We start from the raw sequence: 27,481 nt of genomic DNA, 5'->3' as shown, positions 1-27,481 counted from the left end.
ATCTTTCTGGAAGGTCTTTTTCAGTCTTTGACCACTCTCTTGGGAAGGAAGCGCTTCTTAAAGCCCGGTCTGAACCTGCCCTGGTACAGCTTTGAACCATCCCCATCTATCCTGTAGCTGCATACCAGGTAGAGCTGCATACCAGTGAGTGGCCCCTCCGCCTGCTTTTCTCCAGCCTGTCCAAACCCAGAGTGCTCAGCCACTCCCCACAGGACATTCCTCCCAGCCTTTTTGCCAGCTTTGTTTCTCTCCTCTGGACATGTTCAAGGACATCTTCATCATATTAGGTGGCAATTGCAGGCCAGGGATTGTGTATTGAGGAGAGTTGCTATATTTGAGATGTATTAGATGCTTTCGTTTTGCTGTTAATTTTGCAGATGTGGTTTAACAAGCTGTACAGAGTCGCAAGTTAAGTTCGAACAGAAGAGTTCTTTGTTTGTTTGTTTGTTTGTTTCTCTTCTCCTCTTATGGCAACAGATCACCTTTAGGACACTCACCTGGAGTTGTCCAGAAGCTGTTTCAGGGATGAAGGCTGAGAAAGGAGACGCTGCCAAGAATTTATCAAGCGAAGAAGTGGTGGCATTGATGAAATAATTTGTGTTTTTTCAACTAGAGTTTCTAATGCTGAAAAGACTGGCTGGAAGCTTGCCTCTATCTCACTTCAGCTAAACACGGTCCAAATTTTTAAGAACTGGTTTTGCTTTGTCTGATTGCCTAGCATTTGGATGAATAGCTAATTTAGAAACACCCTTTTTCCCCCCTCTCTTTTTCCTATGTGTTTTTATGCTTAATATTATGTCTATATTATTACACGTGCATTATGCTTGATCTGTAACGTCCAATCCTACACAGGATTAGTGCATGTATGATCCTTGTAAGAGCAGCATGTCTGTGTGAGGTTATTCAATTTGACAAAACCCCTCATTGTAAGTCACTCTCAATTCTGTCTTTTAGGCAGAAGTCGTTTGGGTGGAGGGCAAACAAGCGTGGCTGCTGCGCCTGAGCTCCTCTGCAGGCAGCAGATGAAGGCCAGCAGGCTGGACAACGCTGCTGCAGAAACTGGACAGGTTAGCAATGTGAGATGAGTCTCCTCCTCAGCACACTGAGGCTCAGCTGGCTGTGGGTAATTGTATGCCCAGTGTCAGCCAAAGGTTAACAAACTGTGTGGGAAGAAAACAATGGAATTCTTTAAAACAACCCCTTTGAGCTGTCTATGAATAACAAAGGAGTCAACGATGTCTACTTTGAGATCTGTAAATTAAGGTTTACATAAGAGTGTAAATATTATTATTTATTTAAGAACTCTCCTGTTTCCCTTCACTTCTCCTCTTCCCCATCACTTGTTTGTTGGGAAGATGCTATTTGCATTCATGATTATGTGTCCAAAGTGGGAGGCAACCGTAGGATGTGGAATGGAGATTGGTTGAGAGGGTGGAAAGGAGAGGGGGGGGCAAGGTAAGGGGAGAGACTATATAAAGAGCAAGGAAGGGTTAGCAAGAGGGGAATAATATTGGATTTCTTTTGTGATTAAAAAATTCTTACCCTAAAGCGTCTTTGGTTTGGGATTGGGGCTTTTTTTAACGGACACTGCTTAAACCATTTGCTTGAACATTCAATGCAAGAAAAAAATAGTTTTGGGCAGCTGTGATAAGAAAAGTTTTAAGAATTTATCTGGGCTTTAGTTGCCAAAGCGTGTGATAGAATTTGTGGGTTTAGCATTCTGGCTGAAATTGAATCCAAGCTACCGCTGGCGCTAATCTTTCTGCGTGTAACATGTTCTAGCCAGTGCCTTTCAGCCCATCATTGTGTGTATGTCCCCAGCCCCAGGGCCGGGTGGGAGGCACTTGCCACCTTTCTGCAGGACTGGGCAGAGCTCCCACCCACCCCAGTCGCTTTGCACCTGTCCTGCCGGCTCTGGGACAGAAGCCCCTTATGAGCTGGTAAATGTTGAGAATGGTCTGGTAAAGGTGGGAAAAGGCTTGAGAATAGTTATGTTCCGGTAGGCAAACATCGGCTGAAGAGGGAGTTAAAAGAAGACACTCCTAGAGGAATTACAGCAATTGTCATGTGTGACTTGCATGGAAGACAGCAGGCTGTGGACAAACTAACCCCACTAACTGGTGTCCCAGGGATGCATTTGTACTGACACAGACATTCGAGGCATAGTTATAATGAGAATAGGCTGTTTGTATAGTGAGGAGGCTGCTCAATTATTGCCAGACCGAATCAGAGTCTCTGTTTCCTTTCAGACACATCTATCTCCCTAACATTGTTGGTAGATTATTCAGTCATTCTGCCTTTCCTGCGTTGAAATATTTATTTTCCCTCTTATGCCTGAAAACCTCTCCTGTAGCTTTTCTTTTTCTGACTCCCCCACATTTTATTTCCCCCTCCCATTCCTGGAATGCACTCTGTTGGATGCTGCCTCTTTATGACTTTATTTGTTACTCAGCTCTAGAAGTATGTTAATTATTGTAACTCCATTAATTTTTTCGTGTATCATTTCTGTGAGATGAAATGAACAATATTGTAAATCGGGACCTTGTGGTAGGATCCAGGTTCTTTATACATTTAATTAGTTCAAAGTAGCATTAAGAGCTCTTCCTGTAGCAGAAATAAATAGTTCTGAGGATGCATTGTGACCATAGCCACTGAAAGCAGGAGAGCACAATTGAAGCTTCAAAGAAAAAATTACCCTTCTTAGTGGAAAAGAAATTAATTAATCATCAGGAAACTTGTAGCATGCACGTTCTGTTCCAAAATCAGAGCATCGTCTCTATATATATAATGCTCTGCTACAAATTTTGGTCCCCAGTAAATCCCCAGGAATTTAATATTTAGAAAATATATCCGACTGAGCATTTTCATGAATAATCTTCTTTGCCTAAAAAGTTGACATGCAGAACACTTTTCAAACTAGAGAGAAAGCTGGGGCTTAAGCTCTTCAAGGTAATTGTACAAAGAAGGAGGGTATTCTTCAGCTAAGTAGGGTTAGGTCCTTAAATAACTATCTGGCTGCAATTCATATTGAAATCAGCACTGATCTCTCTCTTTAGCAATCTTTGTGTTTTGCATACCCGGTGAGGGGAAGGCTAATTTACACTACTGCTGTTCCCACTGTAGACAACAAGATTCACTAAAGGTTTCTGAGCAAGTAGAAAATGGTGTTTGCAAATGACGGGAGCAATAGCAGCTGGCTTCAGTTCAAAGCCATGTAGCTATTTGCTAGAGTCTTGAGCACAGAGAAAGCTTCTAGCTGTTCCTTTGGATTTGTGGAGTACTAGAAATTAAACTGCAAGTCAGTTTCTCTGCTGGTATTAGCTGAGACGCTTGCTCAGTCATAGAATCATAGAATCAAGCAGGTTGGAAAAGACCTCCAAGATCATCCAGTCCAACCTATCACTCAGCCCTATCCGATCAACTAGACCATGGCACTAAGTGCCTCATCCAGTCTTTTATTGAACACCTCCAGGGATGGCTACTCCAGCACCTTCCTGGGCAGCCCATTCCAATGGCAAATCACTCATGATGCCTTTCAAAGCTGTGTCTGCTAAAAGAGCAAATTTCATCATGTGAGTGTTAGTGAATATATATCTTGGACTGCTCTGGTAGCTTTGCAGGGTTGATGACTGTTTCTTTTGTTTCCCTTTACCTATTTTTATTGCTGTAGTCTTTAAAGATGAGTGGGATTGACACCTTCAGAGCCAATACCCCTTTTGTGGGGCAGATCTGTAAGGGAGCTGGTAGCACAGGTCTCTGCTATTTAGACATGTTTCTTGCCTGTGTTACAGCTTCTTGCAACACCAACTTGACTGGACAGTATTCATCTCTCACAGAGTTTGCACATGCTGGGAATTCTTTTCTCATTCTCTCTTTGAGACATTTTGTCTGGCTGCACTTCCTGATAAATGCTAAACTCTCACAGGTACAATTCCAAGCAGCTGCAGGGTGATCCAGCACCTTCGTGACAGCAAATCAGAACCCCTGAAATTTGCTTATTTATTTTATTCAATATTCCTTATCTGAGACTATATATGTACTTTTTTTCCCGGTTAGATCAGTTGCTTCCCCCCCATGCACACCCTACAGGAGAAGAAAGAGCATCGAGTTACACTTCCATAGCATCTGCATCCTTTGAATTCGTGACAGATGCACAACAAGTGCTCTGGACTACTGCTCTAACTGTCCTGGGAAGAATTTCATCTTCTCTTCGTATCCTGAATGAGGGAAAGGTTTCTGGGGCAAATTATGCCCTTGTGGATAGGTCCTTATGGAGGCTTTTCCAGGCTGACTTTGCAAAAGGTCCACCCTGAACTTCCAAAGACAAATTGTCCATCACCTGCCTGTGTGGCAACTGGCTTTTTATTTCCTAAAGGATTTTCTAAGAAATACAACAGGTCTGATCTAGGAGTGCTGCTTTCCTAAAGCATTGCTAAGCACAATCACTGCACAGGATTGTGCTTGGCAAATGGAATGAGCAGCGCTGGATTAAAAGTGCCGTGGAAGACGTCACCATGTGCTGGCTGAGCCCTAACTGAGTACCTGGAACGTGAGTTTCTTGTACCTTGTCTCTGTCAGAGCTGGATTGCCCAGGGTGAATCAGAAGAGAAGAAGCCACAGCTCAGAGAAACACGAAGGTTCCCGGTTAAAAGCTCAATCTGATTTTGTACATCAGTGAAAAGCAACTATTTTTAGACACAATGTTAAAGCACTCCTGATAACAAAACAGAGCTTGTGAACCACCAAGGTGAAGCTCGGGTCTGTTTTTCATCGCTTTGGACTGTTCTCTACACAGGACAAGAATCGGTATCCATCCTGTGCATCCTTTGTGCAAACTGCAGCTGGGAAGAGAGAGGCGTGGTTGATGCTTTCATCCTTGGGCTCCAACATTAGCCGTGCCCAGGGCAATGGGGGTGTGGTGGGGGTCTACAATAGCAGAGCTGCTTGGTGGTTCCACTGTCATGTTGTGAAGCTATGTCTAGGACTGTGGAGGCTCCTACCATCACCTCTTATTAGAGGTTTCTGCTGCCGACGCAGGTGAAGAGTAAGTTCTGAGTCACAGCTCCAAAGGCTGGGTGTCTCTGCAGGCCAGAAAAGTGCAAAAAGCAAGAGTTTTATTCTTCTGAGTTACTAAGTCACTAAGCTGCTGGGAGATATGACCATGTACTCGCAGACAAAGCAGATCTGCTGATTAGGCTGCTGGTTTACAGCTTATTTTCTCAGTGTAAGTTGCCTGTTGAAACTGAAAAAACTCCACGATAATAAAGGTACAGTGCCTGATGCAGTGCCCAGCTGCCCACCGGGCTCAGCATCAGAACAGCAGTGCCCAGCTGCCCATGGGGCTCAGCATCAGAACAGCAGTGCCCAGCTGCCCATCGGGCTCAGCATCAGAACAGCAGTGCCCAGCTGCCCATCGGGCTCAGCACCAGAACAGCAGTGCCCAGCTGCCCATCGGGCTCAGCATCAGTACAGCAGTGCCCATCTGCCCATCGGGCTCAGCACCAGGACAAACAGCAATGCCCAGCTGCCCATCGGACTCAGCACCAGAACAAATAGCAGTGCTGCTGACTGCTCCGTCTCACCTGTGATACCCTCCTGTACTTAGCGAATAACCTACCTAGTTATCATCGTCTTTCTCACTAGCAGTCTGAATGCCATTATCAAAGGTGTCCTTACATCTTTAAATCTCATTAAGAAGGAGAGCCACAGCCAAAATGCTAATGAGCTCACCTTAATGGTAAACATTGAGCACTGATAAGCATGAAACTCCATCCTCTCTTCTCAGAGAAGTTCTTATGTGGTTCCTACTTACTCTGCTTTTTATCTGATTCTCCTTCACTTCTGCTCCTAGGCAGGTTAATAGGCACCCGAACAGACAAATAACAGTACTGCATCTTCCTCACGCCCTTTTGACAGGTCTTTCGAGACCGCAAAACATTTTTGGGGAAAATTATTATTGGGGGAAAAAACAAACAACGAACCAGAAAGAAAAAAATCCCAAACCACCTTCCTGGGTGATCAGGTGGACAGGGGCAGTTTTTTCAGGCTGGAACAAACTGTTCCCCAGCACTCCCATGAACACATTAGCAGCTGGTACTTAAATGCTGATGGGACATTTTTTAGACCCTGATAAGTGTGAACTAGCCCCGAGTTTTATCTGTGGTGGTTGCTGCCCGCTGCTGCTAAAAAAAGGTTGATTGTGATCATTAAGCTCGCAGGTAGGCAGTGCCTCTGGACTGTAAAATAGGAATGTTAGTGCGCAATGATGAAAGCAAACTTTGCTCAACACCTGTCTATATATATTGCAGGTTTCAGTGGCTGCCCAGTTGATCTACTCGCTCTGTTGTCTGGGAATAAAGAAGTGGTAAGTAAGAACAATTAAGACCAAACTTTCTTTTCTTCTTTTTTTTTTTCTTTCCCTCCCTATTATTTCTTTTCCTCTCAGTTGTTTAGCTTACAAACCCCAGGCTCTGCTTCTGCAGCTCAAGGAATGGCAGCAGAGAGCTAGCGTGGGGAGCTGGAGTGGCACATGAAGTGTCATCCACTTGTCAGCATTTTCACCTCTTTCTGGCAACTGCGTTTGTATTTTAAGGAAGTGTTTTTAAAAACCCCGTAGTTCTAAACCCAAACTGTGCTGCGTTTTGCCTGCAGATAACTAGATTAATTTTTATGGGATATGATTAAGAAAGAGGAGGGGAAAAAAATTATCAGCAGCTGCCAAAACCAAACCAAACCAAAACCAAACCCACAGCACTGCCTGTAGCATAAGAAAGTGTTGTTTTAGCCGTTGTTGGGCTTGAAAAGAAGTGAGATTTCACATCACAGTCATCAGTGGTATTGGATACTGGAAAATGTCTAGGATATGATTAATGAAACATTGGAAGGAAACACTGTCAGTTGGGGTGTTAGCATAGATAGGGTGTGAGGGCTGTCTGCTGCTCCGTGGCTGTGGCAGGGTATTCTTGATGGAAACATTTTCTTATGCTAATCCAGTTTGACACACGGAAGTAAAAGGAATACATTAGTCTAATGCAGTTAGCTCAACTAATGTGGCAGCAGGCAGAAATCAGCTGGTTTCTCAGTAACTTTTATTAGCAGCTCTTCCTTTGATCAGTAAGTGGGCTTTAATGTCATTAACCTTTTTTCCTCTCTCGGTTCTTCACTGTGTGGTTTTGTGCTCAGGCTGGGGGAGATCTATTGCATCTGGTGGTTGGTGGTTGGATTCTTTTCTTCTTGTCGTTTTCTTCTTCAGAAAAGTAATTGTTTTATTTAAGTACCTGGTAGGCATTTCAAGTAGCTCACTGATGTTTCCCAGCTCTGTCTGCTCAGTGGCAGGGTTTGGTGCTTTGCTTGGCTGTGAATGCAAGAAAATAGTGTTGAGGATTTGTTGTCCTTCTGCACTTGCTTAGAAATTAGATTTCTTTACTAGTTTGGTTTGTTTATTTCTTTTAGCTTTGCTCTGTGTGAGATTGAAGCTTGTGAGTACTAAGTCTCAGGGAGCCACAGGAATAAACAGTGAGCACAGAGGTCATTGCTCTTTAGCTTTCAGGTATGATTTCTTTTCCTTTTGCTGCTGCATTAGTTGAAAGTTTACATCCTGGCCAAGCCTGCTGGCTTGTTCAGAGAAAAAGCCCCAAGGAGGCAGCCGGTGTCAGAGCAAGGACAAGACTTGCTCCTAGCAAGGCTGAATCATTGCTGGCATTTCTTTAAGTTGTTGCCTGTTGCACCTGAGGTTTTGCGGCTGCCATGGAACAGGTTCTGGGGCAAAATTAGCAGCTGATGTAAAGCTACTGGAGGAATTCCTGCTGGCTGAGGATCTTTCCTGTCTCTGCAAAATGTGCTTCTTTGTTGTAAACAATACATTTTGAGGGGAATAAGGCAATAGTTCTTCAAAGTGTGTATAAGAAGGGCTGCTATGTAGCTTACTCCAGTGAAGAATGTGTGGTAAATAATCATATTTACTAAGCCATGTAGTCAGAGAGAAGGGTATTGATAAATTCCTTTTTAACATATAAAAACATAGCACAGTGGTGAATGACAAGAAAGTGATGTGTTGATGTGGAAAATCTGAGAGTGAAGAGAGGGAAAAGCCTTTTCACTGAATCCAAAACTTGATTTGGAGCTGCTTAAGCAAGCTGCAGGCACAGGTATGGTCATGTAGGTAGTTGCTGCAGGTATTACCAGTTGGTTCTGAAAATACTGCTGCTTTCTCTAGGTGAGATTTCTTTAAGAGTTACTGCTTCATAGTTTTTGTCTCGGGTACAAGGTGGCCTTGCAGTGAGCTGTCACGGGTGGAGAGGTACAAACAATACTGTCCAGGCACATTCAAGTGGTGGGTCGTATTCTGCAAGTTAAGTCCAGCAAAATATATACATTTGCAACTCTTTCTGATTTAAAAAACAAATGGCAGCAAGAGGGTCGCCTTGCAGCAGAGGCAATGCTCATGCAGTCCAATGAGTCACTGAGGAATGCAACACAGGGCAACTACATGACACCTAGAGCAGCCCAGATAATTCCTCTGGGACTTTAACTCTTTGAAATGCTGCAGGCGGAGACTCAGCATGGCTACAAAACCAGCTTTGGCTTGGGCTTTCTCACATTTTAGCTCAGAATTTGAGTGCAAATGGTTCCTATCTCTCTTCTCGTTAGGAGTTTCAGTCTCTCGGAGCTGGTGAGGATGTCACACGCAGTTGGCATTTTCCGAAGGCAAGGAAAGACTATACCTACAACAAAAGGAGCACACAGCGTGGTGTGAGAGGATTTGCTGTGAGCTTCACCAAAACAGGCTGGGTTACAGCTTCTGCAGGCATTGGTTTTCAGACCTTTGCAATATGCATAGCCCATTCTGACCTGCCACTTTCAGCAGGGTATTACCTCCCATTTCAGGCAGATATCCAAAGCACCAATGCTTATCCGGATGTGAGCTCTGGGAATACGCCCTGGGTGAGAGCAGCCTGGCCAGTGTTCTGCCAGCTAAGGCAGGAACTGGCCATGCAACGCTGAGACAGCTGGGCTGGCACGGGGATGGGCAGAGCTCATCACTCTGGGCACCTCATCCAGCAATTGTGGCTGTGCTGCTTTGAGCCTGGACTGGTGCATCCAGCTGAACGTAGCTCCTTGCTGCAGGGCGCGTCATTGCCAGCCCATCCACTCCCCGTTCTCTAACGTGTCCCTTTGCAGCATAGTGAACCCTTCGGTGTCCAAAAGTAAGCCTCTGCTAGATTTCAGTGTCAGTTATGTTGGTCTTCTACACCACTCCTGGTGTCAACCTTTCCTAAGGCTTATGTAAGCTGCCAAGGAGAAATGCAGTTAGTTTTTCACCACACTGCTCTGCTCCCCCACAGCACCCAGTTTTCCTTCTGTTTTCTCAAGATGTTAATTTGTGTGTGTTTGGGGCAAGCAGGAATTCTTTGAAGAGAAAACTGTAGAATGTAGATAGTCCTTGTGATTAATTCACAGTAAGTAGCTGTGGCCAGGACTTCACCAAACAGAGGATTGGGTGGCTGTAAGCTATCTTCTCAGCTGTGCCTCTTAACAAGAGTTGGGATCTCGAAAAAGGGGACAGCTTTGGTAGAGCTTCTCGGATCTGGAGGGTTCTGCTTTCATCAGTCCTTGATACCAATCTCATAGAATGGGCTGTTCTAGTAACAGCTCTCTGAGCCCAAATGCACCAGACAAATGCTGTAAAGCCCTCCAGTATTCAAGCCTGAGGCTGTGCAGGGCTCAGTGAGTAACTTTATATGCATACCTATACAAAAAACTTCCTCCACAGAAGTGCTCACCTCTCATTCTCTGGTATTTAATCACATAAGGCAAAACCAATAACAACACATGACATACCTGTGGGATCCTGAGCACCTCAGGAACATGGGAGATGGTTACTACGAAAAACTGCCCCGCTGAATTCTTGAATGAGGACAGTTTATTTAGGAGAAGCAGAGACTGTTTGCCTGCTGAAGTTTTCAAGCTCCAGTTTCTCCAGTGAATACATCAGCTCAGTTTCCATACAGTAATCATGCAGCCTGAATCCTTTATTTCCATACTGAGCGTAACAGAAGAGCTGTGGAAGTACTGATGGCATCTCTAGGGCTGGCAGCGTCCAGCATATTCTGTATCTCTCCACGAGGGGAATATGTTGCCAGTGCAGCTTCCCATCGGAATTTCCAGTGCACGCTCACGATTGCATTTCACTTAAGAAGCACTACTGCTGAGCGGGTGGTTGGGGTTGGGTTTTTTTTTAGAGCTCTTTAACTGCTGAACATGTATAAATGAAACTCGTTTGACAAGACAGAGGTGTTCTGGCATCGGGTGGGGCTTGGAGGTTGTTCTGGCACGGGTGAAAATACTGGAGTTTGCTCCAAGCTCGTGGAAACCCTTGCTGAAAGAAGGAAGGCTGATTTTCTTCCAGCTGTTCTGAGATTCTTTTTGTTCTTGTTGCATCTTGAGAACTGCTCTTGATCTCATGCCACAGATAAAGAATGTCTAAAAGCATAGTTTTAGTTTAATGGGGTTGTAGGATGTTTTTTCCCTGATGATGTGGAAGGGGAGGTGCTCTTTTCTTTGTGGAGTGCCGAAGAACAATACCCTCCTCTGTTGCAGTAAGACATGAGGGATTTTGTGTGTGAGGATGTGGGACTCATTGATGTGGGCAGGGACAAGTCATTTTCCCCATCAGCTACATGAGAGATTATGATTAAATTAATGATTAATTATACTCTCTTAGAGTGGCTACTAAATGTAGGTGAACCTTGTTTATGGGAGCTTGAGAGCAGCTCTGACACTTCCTTTGGGAGCCTGTTTAAGAGGAGCATCCCAGGCAAATTTGCCAGATGTGCCAGTGTCAGATGTGGTGGCCATGGGGGGAAGCTTTGTCCACAGCACTGGCAGACTTCTCATGTAGCAGGGAGGGTGGAAGAGATCTGTAGTTGAGGCTTTTTCAGGCAGGATTAACTTCTCCCTTTCTTTTCACCAAGTTTTTGGTCCTGCAGGCTTAGCTAACCAACAGCTTTGCAAACCTGGAAAGGTGGAGGTGTTATCATATATTGCCTTGGCTCCCCATGGTCACCTTTGTCCTCTTTCATGTCCCTCCCTCTATCTTCTGATATTGCTGAAGCGAATCATAGAATTGTTTTGGTTGGGAAAGTTCTTTAGGATCATCAAGTCCAACCTTCAGCCCAACACTGCCATGGCCATTAGACCATGTCCTGAAGTGCCATGTCTACACATTTTCAAACATCTTCAGGGATGCTGACTCCACCACCTCCCTGGGCAGCCTGTTCCAATGCCTGGCCACAAATAAGTAGGACTCTTCCAGATTTTAGTTAAAGGAACATTTGCCTCCTCCTCCTCCTGTGCCCAGGCTAGGGCTGTCACAGGTTGTTTGTACCTGAGAGGGCAGGATTTGGCCACCTAATGTCTTATTTTAAAACTTATAATTGGTTAATACTACACTGCATTTCAAAATGTGCTCAAAAAGGGGCAGGAAGGAAGAGGTTCAGGGAGATCCTACATGAGATGGGTGAGCCTGACCTTGCTGCTACTAACTCGGCTTCACCTGCGGCATTAGCAGTTACAGGCACATATTGACCTACAAATAGCCACTGCTGCCTGATATGCTCTAGTACAGTTTGAAGCTCCAGGGTCTTCCTCCACCTTGTCCAGGATCATGTTCCACTCCATCCTTCCATGGGAATGAACCAGTAAAGGCAACAGGAAGGCTGCATTTAGCATATGCTGCCCTCTCAAAGCCAATGCTTTAGGGAAGAACTTTCTTTGCTAAGGTCTGTGTTTTGAACTGCCAGTTTGGTGAAGGCAGCCTGTTGAATCCAGAAGGTGTATGAAAGGAAAACAGACCTCTGACCTTTTGCAGAAAGGGCACAAAATGAATTGAAGAAGTGCCCAAGGTTTGGAAAGCAGAAGAAGATTGCTTTCAAGACAATGACAGAGGAACAAAACCACAGGAAATACGTTCAGTAACTGATGAATCAGTTTCATAAATAAAAGAACAATTCATGAGGAGTAGGAAAAAGCTGTGTTTGAGGATGAATTGCTTCCATTCCATTTCTATCTCTTTTAAACTTAAATCATGTTTCTCCATAGCCTGTTGTAAGATGAGCATTTTGAGTGCATGTCCCTTTTAATTGGTACGACTTTGTTAGTCACAGATCATGGCTCCCTGGCCTGAGGTGGAGAAGCCTGAAACCAATAACTATATTGGGGACTCTTCCAAACAAAACCAGAACATGGCTGGGAAAGAAGGAGAAAATCACAAAGGTAATGAGTGCTCACCCATCAGGTACAGAGCTGGAGAAGTCTGGGGGCTCCTTGGAAACCAACTAAAGTGGGCTTTGATGTTCTGCTTCATCAGGCAATGTGGCTTCACATGGAAATAAAGGGGAGATTCAACCTGCATTTTCCACAATAGCCTTGATAGATGAGACAAGGCCAGAAGAAGAAGACCCATGGGCTCTACCAGAGCTGGCGGACACTGGGGTCAAGTGGTCAGGTAGCCATTTCTCAGTTATTAAGTTACCTGTATTTACTTTTCCCATTGCTACTTCTCTTTTCACCTTCATTATTTTGCTGACATGATATGTGCTGCAGAACTGAATTTCAGACTCAAGGAGTTTTCAGGTGTGAGCTCTACACTCTGTCTCACCTGCCCCAGCAGCAAGTGAGGATATTGTGTTTAGTCAGCTAAGAAGAAATCATACTGCCTGCCCTCCTTGAAACACAAAGAGACACATGGAAACCAATCTAAAACTAATGTGATTTTATATCCAGGCTCCTACTGCTTCTTTCATTACTCAGTGAGATGACTCTTTAATACCAAGGGTCAGTCTCAGACTTCATAAAGCTTTCATTGTACACCAAAAGCTTTTATATGCTCAAAATTCAGTGAACGATCTGCCTGCTTCTGCAGGTAAGATTTCATTATGGACATACTTTTGGGTTTAATCACACTCTGGGGTCACTGCCTTTGGCTCTCTGCTTGTGCACTAGACTGTTCCAGAGAGAACAGGAGATAAAATCAAGCAAGACTTTCATGCCTAATGTATTTATTTTGCAGACCTGGACAGAAAAGGGAAGATCATTCGTGTGCTCTATGGGATAGGGAAGTTCATCATGCTGCTTGGATTGCTCTACATGTTTGTGTGTTCTCTGGATGTGCTGAGCTCTGCTTTTCAACTGGTGGGAGGTATGAAAATGTCTTAAAATATCAAGAATAAGCTATGAATGAGACAGTAAATTTTATCTGAGTGACTGAACTGCAAGCAGCACTCTTCAAGAATGCTCTCTGTGGGTTTGTGTGTTGAGATGTATGTTGAGAAGTAGCTCTGCTGAAGATTGATCTTTGTTTGAAAGAGCCTTTGTTTCTCAGATTCCAAAGGATTGTTGATGTAAGGATTATTGGTCTGAATTTCTTAGGTTCCTGTTACTTTAGTGACAGTTTACACAAATGTGTCTGTACATAAATCTGGGCCCAATGAAAGGCATTTCAACAAGTTGAAATACAAAAATTGGGCTTTTAATCAAAGCCTTCATCAATGAAACATCCTCCAAAGCCTTCAAAGAAGAAAGCTACTGAAATGCATTTTTCACTTCTGCCTATTTCCAAGGGCTGACTTCCACTGATGGATTCAGAAGTGGTCAACAGTGAATTACCTGAGTTTCGGTGGAGGTGTTTGGGATTTTTGCCAACCCCAAAAGCTACAGAATTACTAAGGATTATTAAAAGAGTTTCTCTTCAAGCAGTAACCCAAACTATCAAGGCAATAATACCACCTAAATCTGTGCATGTGTAGGTTTCTGTCCTCTGATGGCTGTGGTTGTAGATAGCTCCCTGCAAAGCTCAGTCATTGAAATGGGGGAATGCAAAGCATTCTCTGAGGGCTGAGAAGCTGAAAGGTCAGGAACTGAATGTGGAACCTTGAGCTACATCATCTTGTACCTTTGTTGTTTTGTTTTGTTTGGCTGTGTTGATTAAACAGTTGAATGACCTGTAATTAAACACTGATAATTCCCATGGGCTTTACCTGGTACTTCCCTCACTCTGAGAATGTTTTTTTTTAATATATTTTTTTTTTTAGGTAAAGCAGCAGGGGACATTTTTAAAGATGACTCAGTGCTGTCTAATCCTGTGGCAGGACTGGTGATTGGAGTTCTGGTAACTGTTATGGTCCAGAGCTCCAGCACTTCTTCATCCATTATAGTCAGCATGGTGTCCTCCACATGTAAGTCCGTGTAGCATCTTCCTAGAGATCACCATAAACCTTGGTCTGGGGTGCAAACCTTCCCTCCTCTGGTCAAGCTTTGGGAAGGGCCTGAAGAATAAATCTTATGAGGAGCAACTGAGGGAGCTGGGCATGATTAGTTTGAAAGAGAAGAGGCTGAGGGGAGACCTCATTGCTGTCTACAGCTACTTGAAGGGACATTGTGGAGAGGCTGCTGCTGGTCTCTTCTCACGGGTAATTGGAGACAGAACAAGGGGGAATGGCCTCAAGCTGAAGCTGGGAAGGTTTAGATTGACATTAGGAAAAAGTTTTTCACAGAGAGTGTTCTGGGACTGGAATGAACTGCCCAGGGAGGTGGAGTCACCCAGCCTGGATGTGTTTAAGGGTGGTTTGGATGTGTTGCTTAGAGCTATGGTTTAAGGTGAATTTTGTTGAGTAGGGTTCTAGGTTGGACTTGGTGATCCCAAGGGGCTTTTCCAACCTGCATGTTTCTGTGATTCTGTAGGAGTAGAGGCTGCAGGAAGAGGTTTTCACAGCTGTTGTGCTAATATGATATAAGATTTTTAAGAATAAGAATAGTAGTAGTAGTAATAAATCCACAACTGCACTGAAAATCATTGGAAGCCTTGGTATTGAATGCATTCATTTGGGAAGTGTCTGCATACTTTTCTCCTGTTAGCCAGTTATTGAATTTCATTTGTTTCTGTGGCATCATTCACAATTCTGCAGCAGGTAGGAAAATGCCTGGGAAAGAAAAGAGTTTATTTCACTCCAAGCCTCTAAGATGTGGTGAAAGTGATTCAGTAGGATCACGGGATTGTGGGAACACCATGTTCCCAGGGGGCTTGGTTAAAGAAACCATATCTGGATTGGAGAATCTAATCCCAAGGATATCAAGGGTCAGGGTTCCAAGTGAGATTAATAGATGTTGATTTCCACTGGGGCAGAGCTTGCCATTGATCTGATGTTCTGTTCCATCCTTCCCTTTCTGCTTTCTAGTGCTGACTGTGAAAGCAGCCATTCCTATCATAATGGGGGCAAACATTGGCACCTCAGTTACAAACACTATTGTGGCACTCATGCAAGCTGGGGACAGAAATGAATTTAGAAGGTATTGTACTTAAATACTGGATCTGAAAAAAAGTTGCTCTTCTTCCTCCCCTATAGGTTCCCTTCTATATTCACTATCACTGCTACAGCCACTTGAATTTTCCATTGCCCAAAATCTGGATGTCTGGCTAGGAAAGTCACAAGTATGGCCATGGGCAAAGTGTAATGCTGCCTAGGTGTATATATATATATATATATGGGTATACAGGTTAAGAAAAGCATATTGGGTTCCTTGGAAAGTTGTGTGGGTTTGTAGGAATCCACCCTTTTAAAGTGTATCTTGTACAAGGATGTATTTTCAACTGCTCCCACTGTACCACCCACAAGAGGGCTGCACAAGAAGTCCACATTATTTTGGTCTAAAAAATAAAAGGAGACTTCAGGATTGAAGGTTTTTAAGCCTACACCAAGCCAGAGATGGTAAATGTAGAGAAATGAAGTGTTCTGACAGAATTACACAGTGACTGCCAGATATGCAGAGTGACAACTTTTGGACTGCCACTTCACAGTATTACTGGAGCTGTGCAGTGATATGAGATGTTGGTACCTTGCCATTTGTAGTGTGCCAGACACACAAAATGTACATCACCAAAGCCTCTGAGGAGAGATCTGTGGCTCCTCAGGCTGTAGAGAGGAAACTGGAAGAGAGCTGCACACCAGCAGGCTGCAAGAACATGTGAGAGGGCTGCAAAAGCCATCTTGTCCTGGAGTCAGGGAGAGCAGGTCCCAGGGAGAGAGGTCCCAGAGCAATGTGTGGCTGAGGACTACAAATGTACCAAAGACAGGCAAGAGGCAAACAAATGTATGCTGTACAGCTACCTTTTTTTTCAAAGTGCTCTTGGCAGCCTCATGTTAAGCATCACTTTGGCCTTTTCTAGTTTGTCTTGTCCCACTCTCCTGGCTGGCTCCTTCACTCAGTCGATGGTGTGGAGACAACTTTCCACTCCACGGCAAAGTAGCTACCTCCTGTCACCCTAGAAATTAAATTACTCCCATCTTGAAATGGGCTTCATCCTCCCTTCTCTGATTTCACAGTTAATTGGTGTTGTGCAGGTGTTGTTTAACTAAAAGCAGCTCCCTTTCCCAATCTCCTCTGGCAGGGCGTTTGCTGGTGCGACAATCCATGACTTCTTTAACTGGCTGGCTGTGTTTGCACTGCTGCCCGTCGAGGTGATCACTGGCTACCTCTACCACCTCACCAACGCTATAGTCGACTCCTTTCATCTTGAAAGTGGTGATGATGCCCCTGAGCTACTAAAAGTCATCACAGATCCCTTCACAAAGCTCATCATTGAGGTAAGCTCTTTCTCTCTTTAAGGATGCTGCTTATTTGGTTCAGCCTTAGATAATAGAAATGCTCTGGATGTAAGGGGGACTCCCACTCGCTTCCCTGCATCCTCAAGGTGAAGCTCAGTAGCAGATGGATTCTTCTTTTAACACACATTTCAAAAAGCCCCAGGTCTTACTGGTTTTGGTTTTTTTACCCCTACTTTTCACCTTAATGATGATAGCTGTAGGTAGGAGTGGGTAGGCAGGAGAAGACAAACTCAGCCACATAGGTTGGATGAGATGGCAGCTTGTTGCCTAGACATTGCCAGGTATAACTGGCTGGCATAACCTGGCACATCCAGAATATCTGTGTGGGCCCTGAGGAGATGGCACTGCAATGATGTGAAGGGTTTGGGGAGGATACACTGTTCTTGTGTACATGGAGCTGTACCTTTTCTTTTGGTGATAAACACCCTCCTACGTGTTAAGCAGCAGCTCTAGCATCACAGGTGGTCATGCAGGCTTTATTTACATGACTGAGCTTCCAAAGGGGCTTACTTGAGCAGAGCTGATGCACGTTGTAATACTACTTTTCTTCTTCTTTTCCAAGCTTGATAAATCAGTAATAAATGCAATTGCTACAAATGATGAATCAGCAAAAAACAAAAGCCTGGTAAAGACCTGGTGTGAAACTAACACTTCTGAGGTGAGTATAATGCCAAACTCATTGCCAAATTCCTGGCAAAATCCATTGCTGATCTGTAGCTGACATTTCTTATCGTAGGATTGTGAAATCAGATTCTTAAATTAGGAAATTTGGTTTATTTAGCAGGGGAAAAAAATGATAACAATGTAGGGTAGTTTTTGCTCCACTTAAAAGAAGTTGGTCATAGCAGTGGTGAGCTTGACCTGGTTGCTTTTGGCACTGTGCAACACTTTTGCTTATCAGAACTGGTGGTTTGGAGCCAAGGCTTTTACTTCTTTCACATCCAAATGCCTTTAAAACTCTGATACTCCCTGGAAGGATCAAAAATCTGCAATGTAGGCCAAAGAAAATGTGTTTTTGCCCACTGTTTATCTGTTGATCTAGCCAGCTTTAGTCTTATGTGTAACCTGGTGACCTGGTAGCAGCTGGTTATTTGCAGCTTTCTTGGCAAACTGCCCTTGGAGAAAGCCTCTCCAGGTCTTGTGCCATTGTTCTCCACCCAAGTCACTCTGGAGTTGAAGGAATCTGTTGCCCAGATCAACGCCAGTGAGTGTCTTGGTAAAGTGTGGAGCTGAGTGTTTGGTCTGTGTTGTTCAGCTAACTCGCAATTAGAGCATTAACTATTCCTTGGATCTCTAATTAAACTATTTTACTTATTAGTATGTATGGAAACATAATCCCTCAAGTCCTGAGGCAGAAGATACTTGAGGGCACACAGCAAAGGTGAAAATTAAGTGCTTGAGTTTTAAGAGAAGCTCAGCTCCTGATGAATGATGGTCTGGATGGCCTGGGAGATGCTATCTAGGGAGACAGAAGCAGAGCTGTGCTCATGTTGAACTGCTCAGGTTACAGTGCTGAGGAGCTGGGTGTTTCATCTCCAGGGAGCAAGATATGTGGGCAGCCCACACTTGGCCAGCCCTTTGCCTCTCTGCTCAGGCTGGCACAGTTTAACTCTTGGTGAGGTCTGAGCCCCCAAGTCCTACAGGTCCTCCACTCTTAGAAGACAGTTCTGGAGCCCCTATTACAAGAGGGATATAGATGTGCCCAAAGGTGTCTGAAGAAGGTCACAAGGATGATCAGAGGGCTGGAGCTGCCAGGAGAAGGCTCCCAGGTGACCTTATTGTGGCCTTTCAGTATCTGAAGTGGGCTACAAAAAAGCTGGGGGGAGACTTTTTAGGCCGTCAGGTAGTGATAGGACTGGGGGGGAATGGAACAAAGCTAAAAATGGGTAGGTTCATATTGGATGTTAGGAAGAAGTTCTTCAGCATGAGGATGGTGAGACCCTGGAACGGGTTGCTCAGGGAGGTGGTGGAAGCCTTGTCCCTGGAGGTATTTAAGGCCTATGGACAGCCTGATCTAGTGTGAGGTGTCCCTGGCTATGGCAGGGGGATTGAAACTGGATGATCCTTGTGGTCCCTTCCAACTCTGACTAATTTTATGGTTCTATAATTCTAAGTCACTATGTGGAATGTGCAGGCTGAGAGTTACATTTCCTTATACAACATTTTGTCTGTTTGGTGTGGGACTACTGCCTAAGCCTATAATCATATTAAAAACCCACGTTGCTTGGCTTGAATTTGGGAAGAGAATTATAGAATCATTAAGGTTGGAAAAGACCTCCAAGATCATCAAGTCTAAGGATAAGATCATTTAAATGATTTATATTCCCAGTGAGTTAAACTTGTTTCTGGCAAAAAAACCCAGACTTATTGCAGAGATAACTATGTGAGGGTCCCACGTGTTTAAAGCAAAGCATAAGGGTAAGCATTTTGATCTAATGCAGCTGCTTTAAAACCCCAGTGCTTGGGAAAAAATCAGGAAGGCAAGAAATAGCCTAGTGTTGTGTTTGTAAAGGCTGATGAGCTGGGGGTGCTGGAGACCAGGCACTCCCTGAAGACACAGGGGCACCAGATCCACCCCCAGTTTTACCCATCTACATCAGCTGGAGGGGGAATGTCAATGCAGCTGCCTGCAGGCAGTGCCCAAGAAGAAAATATGATCCTTCTTTCTCTGTTTCTGAAAAAAAGAAAAAAGAAAAGGAATCACTCAGACACATCTTTAAGACCCCTCCTGTTCAGCAGCGTGGTTCAGAGTCCATTTGCCTGTCAGCTGCTTTTATGGGAAAGTACAGTTCTGTCAGCAAACTCCTAATCTGTGCAAGGACTTATGGACCTCGTGCCAGAATGCACACGGCTGGGCTAGGAGCTCTCGTGAGGAAGGTTTTATTGCAGCATAAATAGAACTACAGGTTCAGCTCAGTAACACTAATGCTGCTTAAGCACTAGGAATGAGCCCTTTGATAGCAGTTGAGCTTTAAAGTAGTAGCAGCTCTTCTTTTTCCTGAAAGAGGGAAACTGAGGCAGAAAAAGGCAACGTTGAGCAGCTTGTGGTCATCCAGCTGCATTGGTGTCGTCACATTCTGCACCACAGTCCTGTGCAGTGCTCACCAGACCATTAACTGCAGTTAAAGTGATGGCAAAGAGGTATTTCTTCAGCCCAAGCAAGCTGTGATGCTGGCTGCTATGGGAATGTCACTGTCCTGCTGCAGCTAGACGTGGACCTCATTCCATGAACTACCTCAGCAGTTGAGGTTCTTCACTACAAGTGACCTGGGCACTGTGGTTATTACAAAGTGGAAGGTCTGGGGCATATTTTAATCTTTAAGTGTTGTGTTGATTGGCTTGGCTAGGAGCAGAACCACTTATTTTAAGAATGCAAAACATTTTGCCTTGTTAATGTGGTGCCAGCTTGCAGTCCAGCTTACAAATCTCTCTCTTGGTGAATTCTTGCTTGTAGTAAAATCCTAGAACTGTGCATGAGCTCCTAACAAAGGGTTGTAAGTGTAGAACTAATCTGCTTTGTCTGGCAATCTTTAGACACTGCAGAATGTCACAATTCCACCCTCAGAAAACTGCACATCTTCTGACATTTGCTGGACTGTGGAAAACACGACATGGATCCTGAAGAATGTCACTGAAATAATCCCTATCACTAAATGTAAGCAGCAGAACTACTTCTCATTTAGCAATATCTTTACAAATGCAGAGAGGTCGTATCTGGAGTTCTCTGTCCAGTTCTGGGCCCCTCAAGAGGGACGTGGAACTGTTTGAGAGTGTCCAGCACAGAGCCACAAAGGTGATGAAGGGAATGGAACACCTCTCTTACAAGGAGAGACTGAGGGAGCTGGGGTTCTTTAGCTTGGAGAAAAGGAGACTGAGAGGTGACCTCATCAATGTTTATATATGTAAAGGTGAGTGCCAGGAGGCTGGAGCCAGGCTTTGCTGGATGATGCCCAGTGACAGGACAAGGGTCACTGGGTGGAAGCTGAGGCATAGGAAGTTTCATTTAAGTGTGAGGAGGAATTTTTTCCCTGTGAGGTTGACAGAACACTGCAACAGGCTGCCCAGGGGAGTTGTGGATTTTTCTTCTCTGGAGATATTCAAAACCTGCCTGGATGCATTCCCATGTGATCTGCTCTGGGTGATCCTGCTCTGGCAGGGAGGTTGGACTGGATGAGCTTTAGAGGTCCCTTCTGGCCCCTGACATTCTGTGATTCTATGACAATGGTGCTAACAAACCACTTCAGAGGTGGTGTCATGAGGCACTTGCCTGGACATGGACGCAAAGTCCTGCTGCAGGCACAGTTGGAGCAGCCTGTGCTGTGTTATAGCAATGCAGCTGGAGTTACCAGCAGCAGCCTGATAGCTGGCTGCAGGTGGATCTTTTTCCATGCTCCCAGATATCAGCAATTGAGGTCTCCAGTATCATGTCACCTTCGCTGTTCAGCTATCTCGGAGCTACAGTTACTTTGTCGTAAGGGTTGCCTGGATATCTCCATCCCTATGCATGCCCTCCAGGACTTTCAACAACCCTCCTCAGACACACAGCCACGTCTGGGAAGGGCCTGACTCACCACCCAGCTCAGAGCACCCCAAAATTTCCTCACAACATTGTATTTTTACCCTTTGCACATAGTCACCCAGGTCTTGCCTGCCCAGCGTGTCTATACAAGAACACCTCTCAGACATGGCTTTTGTGGAGTGAGGGAGGTGTCATTTTCACTCTGTGTCACCCCCTCAAGCCATGTGTGCTATGGGTATGGATGAAAACCAGAGCTGGGCCTGAGATCAGAAGGGAAAACGTGGCTAGGCCAATTAATTTTCCTTTTCTTTTTCAGGCAAGCATCTCTTTGTAGACGCAGACCTGCCTGATCTTGCCATCGGTCTCATCCTTCTTGCCTTGTCCCTGCTAGTCCTCTGCTCCTGTTTGGTGGCCATCGTGAAACTATTAAACTCTGTGCTTAAAGGACAAGTGGCAAGCATTATCAAGAAGACAATCAACACTGGTAATTAACCGCTTTTTCTTGGAGGCTGTTTTCAGGAACAGAGATACAGAGTGCATTTATCAGTATTTCCTGCTCTGGCAGACATTATATCAGAGTTTAAAGAAAGCAGTGTTAAAGCAGAACCAGGCACACACACATGCACACACCATTTGTTCTCCCAAGCATGTTATTTTCTTCCTTCTGAAAAATCTATTAGTGAAGAGCTTGTTTGAGAACTGCAGCAGATTAACAGCAGCACAGAGCAAAGTCCAGGCTGTGTTTCATGATGTATAATCATTAGCTGTTAGAAATGTGATGTTCCCATCCTGAAAAGATAGCACTGAGGTGCTGAGATGGTGATGGCCTGCTCTGGATGTTTCTACTAATGTAAACTGGGGAAAAAAGGGTTGTAGTGATTAATGATCTAACTCCCTGTGCTTGCCCTGTTCCACCCTGACCCCCTTTTCAGTAGGACAAGGCAGTAAACAGTGATGCTTTCTGTGTTCTCCAGGTGCTTTTTCAGCCTGGATCCATTGAGTCCAAATCTGGGGAATTTTTTTCCATTTTATTGCTTTTTCTTAATCCTTCTTTGAACAGAGAGTTTAGAACCTATAGCAAAGAAAAGCATCCTTGGTTATTGTTGAAGGGAGGGTTCACAGAATCAGGCAAGGTAACAAAAGTGGCCTCCATCTGTTTTCTTCTGGGCAGGGGACAGAGTTCAAACCAAAAACAAGGAGCAGAAAGTAATTAGCTGCCAGTTAGTGTTAGTTTGTGATCTCCTCTGTGTTCCACTGTGTCCAAGTAAGCTCCTGGCTTCCTGGCTCACTCATAAATCTGCAGGTGACAGGGGACCATTGTGCCTAGTTTCTTTCTCCAGTGTGATTACCTTTTCTTTGCAAGGCTTAGCAAGTGGATTTTTTAGGAGGGGATCTGCTTGAAACTGGTTAGAACAAATTACCTGATTTTCTCAGGGTGATCTTCAGATCTTTCTGCAGATCTGATCTACGCAGCAGGTGCCTGGTGGCTGAGACCAGGAACCAGGCTGAAACTCAAGACTCCTAGAAGGCTTTCTGCTGACCTCTGGTACCTAGTTGTGTTATAACATAAATGCTATCTTGGGTCAGGACAAATGTTTGCCCAGTCTATTATCCATCTCAAAGTGTGGAAGGCTAACAGGCTGAATCAAAGTTGTAGAACTGACTCTGATCCAAAACTGCCATTTAAGAGACAATATAGAAAGAACACATCTACATTTGAAATGCTTAATAGTCTTTTCATTGCTGTGTTGCTGTCACCTGGAGCATTCTGTTGTGCTGAGGACAAAGCTCTCTCTCTGTTCTTTCAGATTTCCCGTTTCCCTTTACCTGGCTGGCTGGATACCTGGCTATGCTTGCAGGGGCTGGTATGACCTTCGTTGTTCAAAGCAGTTCTGTTTTCACATCTGCTATTACACCCCTTGTCGGTAAGCTGACAGTTCTGTGTTGTGTGTCTCCATGTTTTATCTTCTCCCTTGCTCTGAATCCACTCAGTCCTTTTCCTTTTCTCCTAGGCATTGGCGTTATAAGCATTGAGCGCTCTTACCCCCTCACCTTAGGAGCCAACATTGGCACAACCACAACAGCTATACTTGCAGCTCTAGCAAGTCCAGGGAGCACATTGAAATACTCATTACAGGTCAGTATAAACCAGTGGTTCCTTCACTTCTTTTAGAAGTTGCAGCTTTTGTCAATTAAATCACAAAATTAACCCGGTTGGAAAAGACCTTTAGGATCATCGAGTCCAACCTATCACCTAACCCTTCTAACTAACTAAACCATGGCATTAAGTGCCTCATCCAGCCTCCTTTTAAACACCTCCAGGGGTGGTGACTCCACCACCTCCTCAGGCAGCCCATTCAAATGGATGACTTCCAGTTTCTTTCAACGTCCAGCCTAAACCTGCCCTGGCTGTGGTGCTATTGCCATGGAAGTTGTGCCTGATTTTGTGCGTGCAGCTCACTCACTGCAGGTGCTGGAGCAAAATGTTCATATTGACAGCCCCAGAATGTCAACAGGTAGTAAAATCTTGCCTTGGTAAATTGTGCTTGTTCTGATTGAATTAATACAGAACGGAGGCAGGGTGGACGCCTTGACCCCTGATTGTGGGCTCAAGCTTGCAGATCAGTGCCCACATCTCTGACAACCCTCTTAGATAACCCTGTAATTTCTGTAGCTCCTTCCTCAGGACCCTAACTGTTCATGCAGTGCACAGGGACTCTTGTAACCTAAGTGAAGGTTGTCCAACCCTTAGAAATGTAGTTGTCTCCCTACCTCTAGTTCCAGCGTGCATAATGGCATCTGTTTTGTAATTGTGCATCTAATCTATGTGGGATTTATCAAATTCCTTCTTGCCTCAAACTAATCAAAAAGTAGGCAGCCAGGCTTTGGGCTCCCACATAACACCCAGTAAAGAACATTCCAGGCAGCAGATAACATTTGAATGAACCCTCTACATCAAAGAGTGGAAAGATAACAAAGTTTCCTTTGTGAACACGATGAATGTTCGGGTTTCTTTTTTTTTTACTATCCACAATAAATCAAGAAAATTACAGAAGTCATTTTATTGTCCTCAGGCATGATGGAATAGATGTAATCATGAGAAGATACTATCTGGACCCAGCTCAGATTTCATGATAACTCCATGTTTTTATAATGTGCTTTAAAAATAAACCCCTGTACTTTCATGTTTACTTTAGTCTGATAAGGATTATAGAATGAAAATAAGATGAAATGAGAATATGATAAGGCAAGCAGGGATAGTACTGTTTTGCTCAGTATTCTGTCTAAGCAACATAAGGAGGTGTCTCTTCAGGCCTATTTTAAGTAAAAAAAATCATTTTGAAGTATGTGAACCAAAAGATTCTGAAAGACCCAGGCAAGGTCATGTTCCAGGAATCTCCTGGGTGCCTTGTAAGCTTTTAGCTATTTTTTTATTTTTTCAAATCCAGGTTTGTGCCTTTGACAATTTCTCAACATCTGGTTGAGCCTTCCCATTTTTCACTAAAAAAGTGTATGGCTGCAGAACACAACAGTGAGCAGTGTTCACCTGGTCCTCGTGCCTTACTACCAACAGTCGGTGGTCCACTACTATAAGGCCAAACAACTGATAGCTGTTTGGTTTGGCAGCTTTATTTCTGATGGCCTTCATTGCTTGCAGTTGAAATCTTCTCCATCTGTGAGGGAGATATTCCACCCCCTCTAGGCTTGTCTTACCCTTTCTCTTCAGGCAGTGATTTTACAGTGTGTGAGTCTTTGCTGCATGCTAGGAAAAATCCTGCAGCGCAGCAGCACGAAAGGCAGGAGGGAACCGTAGGGAGCAAGAGAAGTTTGAGTACCATTGGAAGTTGTGTGTCATGTGTGGAGGAGCATTTAAAGGCATTTCAGCTAACAGACTTGCCAACTGCTTTTTGCTTTCAGATTGCCTTGTGCCACTTCTTCTTCAACGTCTCTGGGATTATTCTGTTTTACCCAGTACCTATTACCCGTCTGCCAATCCGCATGAGCAAGACCTTGGGAAACACAACAGCCCAGTATAGATGGTTTGCTATATTTTATCTCCTGGTCTGCTTCTTTCTCTTGCCGTTGTTTGTATTTGGTCTGTCCCTGGCAGGCTGGCCAGTTCTGCTGGGTGTTTGCCTTCCCCTGTTTGCTCTTTTTATGGCCGTGGTTGTCATTAATATCATGCAGAAAAGGCGACCGCATTCCCTGCCCGAGAAGCTGCAAAATTGGGATTTCCTGCCCACCTGGCTGCACTCCCTGGAGCCCTGGGACAATGTAATCATGGCCTCGCTCTCCTTTTGTGGGAAGCACTGCTGCGGCTTCTGCAAGTGCTGCAAGGTCAACACAGAGCAGGAGGGTGCCAAAGACAAGCAGCTAAAAACTATGGAGGTTTATGAAAACACCATGGCGATGGCGGATGAAGAAAGAGGCGGAAGGAGGACCCCAGCTGCAGCTGGTGTGGAGAAAGCAGGCACAAACAACACGGCCTTATAGTAGTGGATCAACTCAGGCTAGCAGCGACACAGCACGGGACAGCCAGGCTCTTGAAAACCACCTTGGACAATGCACTGAGGACAGACTGAATGTATTGTTAGGCTCCTGCAGCCGGCGATGCATCACTCATCAAGGAACGGCGTCCAACAAGCTTGGCAGAGCCCCCCAAAAAATCTCTGATCTGTTGAAAAGCTGATGACAGACTTGCTTACAGAGGACCTACTATGTGGAAACTTCATCCAGTGCTGTTAGTTGCAGACAAAAGAAATCCCAAAGTAGTCCCACGGAGAGGGGGATGAATGGAGTGGTGATCAATTCAAACTCAATCACAAAACCAACAAGCAGACAATGCACTTGTAGAACAGCCTTTCTGACCTGATGACTTATTCAGCAGGAGTTCATTTTTAATACCTAAAAGCCTCTAGGGAGGGGTGTGGGGTGTGGAAAAAAGAAAAAAAGAGGGAGGGGAGGGAATAAAAGAAGAAAAAAAAGGAAAAAAAAAAAAAAAAAAAAAAAAAAGGAGGAAGAGAATCCTAATGTTTTCCTGGCCTGTTCCAGGGGTCACAATGGAAAGCTGTAGCTTGAACTGAAGTTCTCCCAGTATGTACAAAATCTATTCTCAGTGTATGAAGGAAAACGAGAGGGCATCCTCCAGAAGGTCTGGGAGTCCTGCTCTGGCAGAAGGGTGTGTAAGCCCATTCTGAGCCCTCCCTGTCTCCTGTAACACTGGGGACAGGTAGTGTAATCTTGTATGATCTCAAGCTAAAGGCCATAAAAGTAATTGCTGATCCCTTTGCTTGCTGAAGGTTAAGCACTGGGTTTGGAAACACTGGGTGGTTATCAAAGGTCTTGAAGGACTCAGGATGTGGTTGTGTGGTCGTTCCTCTCTCTAGATGGTCCTCTCCACTCCTGTCCACCACCATGTAACTCCACAGGCAGTGGAATGATGCAGGAGGGAGGACAAGTAACCGGTGCAGGGGAAGGGACAGCCACCTGAGCTAGAGCTGACACTAGAAGGTCTGTGTGCAACTGACCCATTCTTGTGACTGGCCACAAAAATGACTTCTCAGAGTCCTGGTGGAGACTGGTTTCAGAGCTAGGAAAGAGGGAATCCGGAGAGCAGACTCCAGCTCTCACAGGGTAACATTTCCTGGAGAGAAGGAGATTGCTTTGCACCATCACCTCATGCTCTGAACCTGCCCTCCTTGGAAATAATGTGAATTTTACTGGCAATTGTATGTAGCAATCCAAACCCCCAACACAATCCATAGCAGTGTGCCCAGTCTCCTGAAGAGTCCATCTACAGGTGCTGTAGCACTTGATGGGGAGCTGCTTGTGCCCACGTTGCTGAGGTTTCACTAAATGCATGTGGGGCTGCTCTGCACCATGGGCTGACTCAAGGCACGATTTCAACGTCAGAAAAAGAGCATTTCAAAGATGCACTGAGTACCTCTGCTGGCCTTCAGGTGCTAGATATCAGTCAGTATGGGATCTCCTCTGAAATCCAGCCACTACCGCTAAAGAAGCAGGTGGCTGCACGCTGGCCAAGTGTAGGTGGCTGAGTTGTAGGCTGAATCTGTGGTGGAAATGCTGAGAAAACCCTTAGCTTAAAACATAGCCACTCAGTGCTTCTAGAACACATTTGCTTCTGAAGAGCTCTGGAATGCAGCAGGTCGGATTTGGCTACCAGGTAAATTTGTACATTTTTAGAAGTGAGAATTCTTTTCAGTTACTTTGTTTGTTTGTTTGTTTTTTAAGCTGGCAGATGCTGTTGATGAAAATGTGTTTGCAAATTGCACTCATAGCG

At 44.7% G+C, this 27,481-nt stretch overlaps 1 protein-coding gene across 1 annotated transcript; it reads left to right on the top strand.

Moving 5' to 3' along the window:
• Positions 1-1,016: 1,016 nt before the first annotated feature.
• SLC34A2 (solute carrier family 34 member 2) lies at positions 1,017-26,098 on the top strand. The gene is made up of 14 exons (XM_064151810.1): positions 1,017-1,067; positions 6,309-6,364; positions 12,159-12,273; positions 12,368-12,505; positions 13,070-13,198; positions 14,091-14,234; positions 15,234-15,345; positions 16,445-16,640; positions 17,224-17,319; positions 20,196-20,316; positions 21,497-21,664; positions 22,989-23,105; positions 23,193-23,317; positions 25,099-26,098. Exons 3-14 carry the CDS (start codon positions 12,168-12,170, stop codon positions 25,672-25,674), a joined length of 2,028 nt encoding a protein of 675 aa, XP_064007880.1. The 5' UTR covers positions 1,017-1,067; positions 6,309-6,364; positions 12,159-12,167; the 3' UTR covers positions 25,675-26,098.
• The last annotated feature ends 1,383 nt before the right edge of the window (positions 26,099-27,481 follow it).

The sequence above is a fragment of the Pogoniulus pusillus genome, chromosome 11 (assembly GCF_015220805.1).
Source record: "Pogoniulus pusillus isolate bPogPus1 chromosome 11, bPogPus1.pri, whole genome shotgun sequence".
Taxonomy (NCBI): Eukaryota; Metazoa; Chordata; class Aves; order Piciformes; family Lybiidae; genus Pogoniulus; species Pogoniulus pusillus.
This window is presented reverse-complemented; position numbering and strand designations above follow the sequence as displayed.

Coding starts and splice junctions, on each gene's coding strand:
- SLC34A2 (XM_064151810.1), top strand. CDS start 12,168: ATGGCTCCCTGGCCTGAGGTGGAGAAGCCTGAAACCAATAACTATATT. Junction 14,235..15,233: donor CAGCATGGTGTCCTCCACAT/GTAAGTCCGTGT, acceptor TCTGCTTTCTAG/TGCTGACTGTGAAAGCAGCC. Junction 20,317..21,496: donor AATAATCCCTATCACTAAAT/GTAAGCAGCAGA, acceptor TTTCTTTTTCAG/GCAAGCATCTCTTTGTAGAC.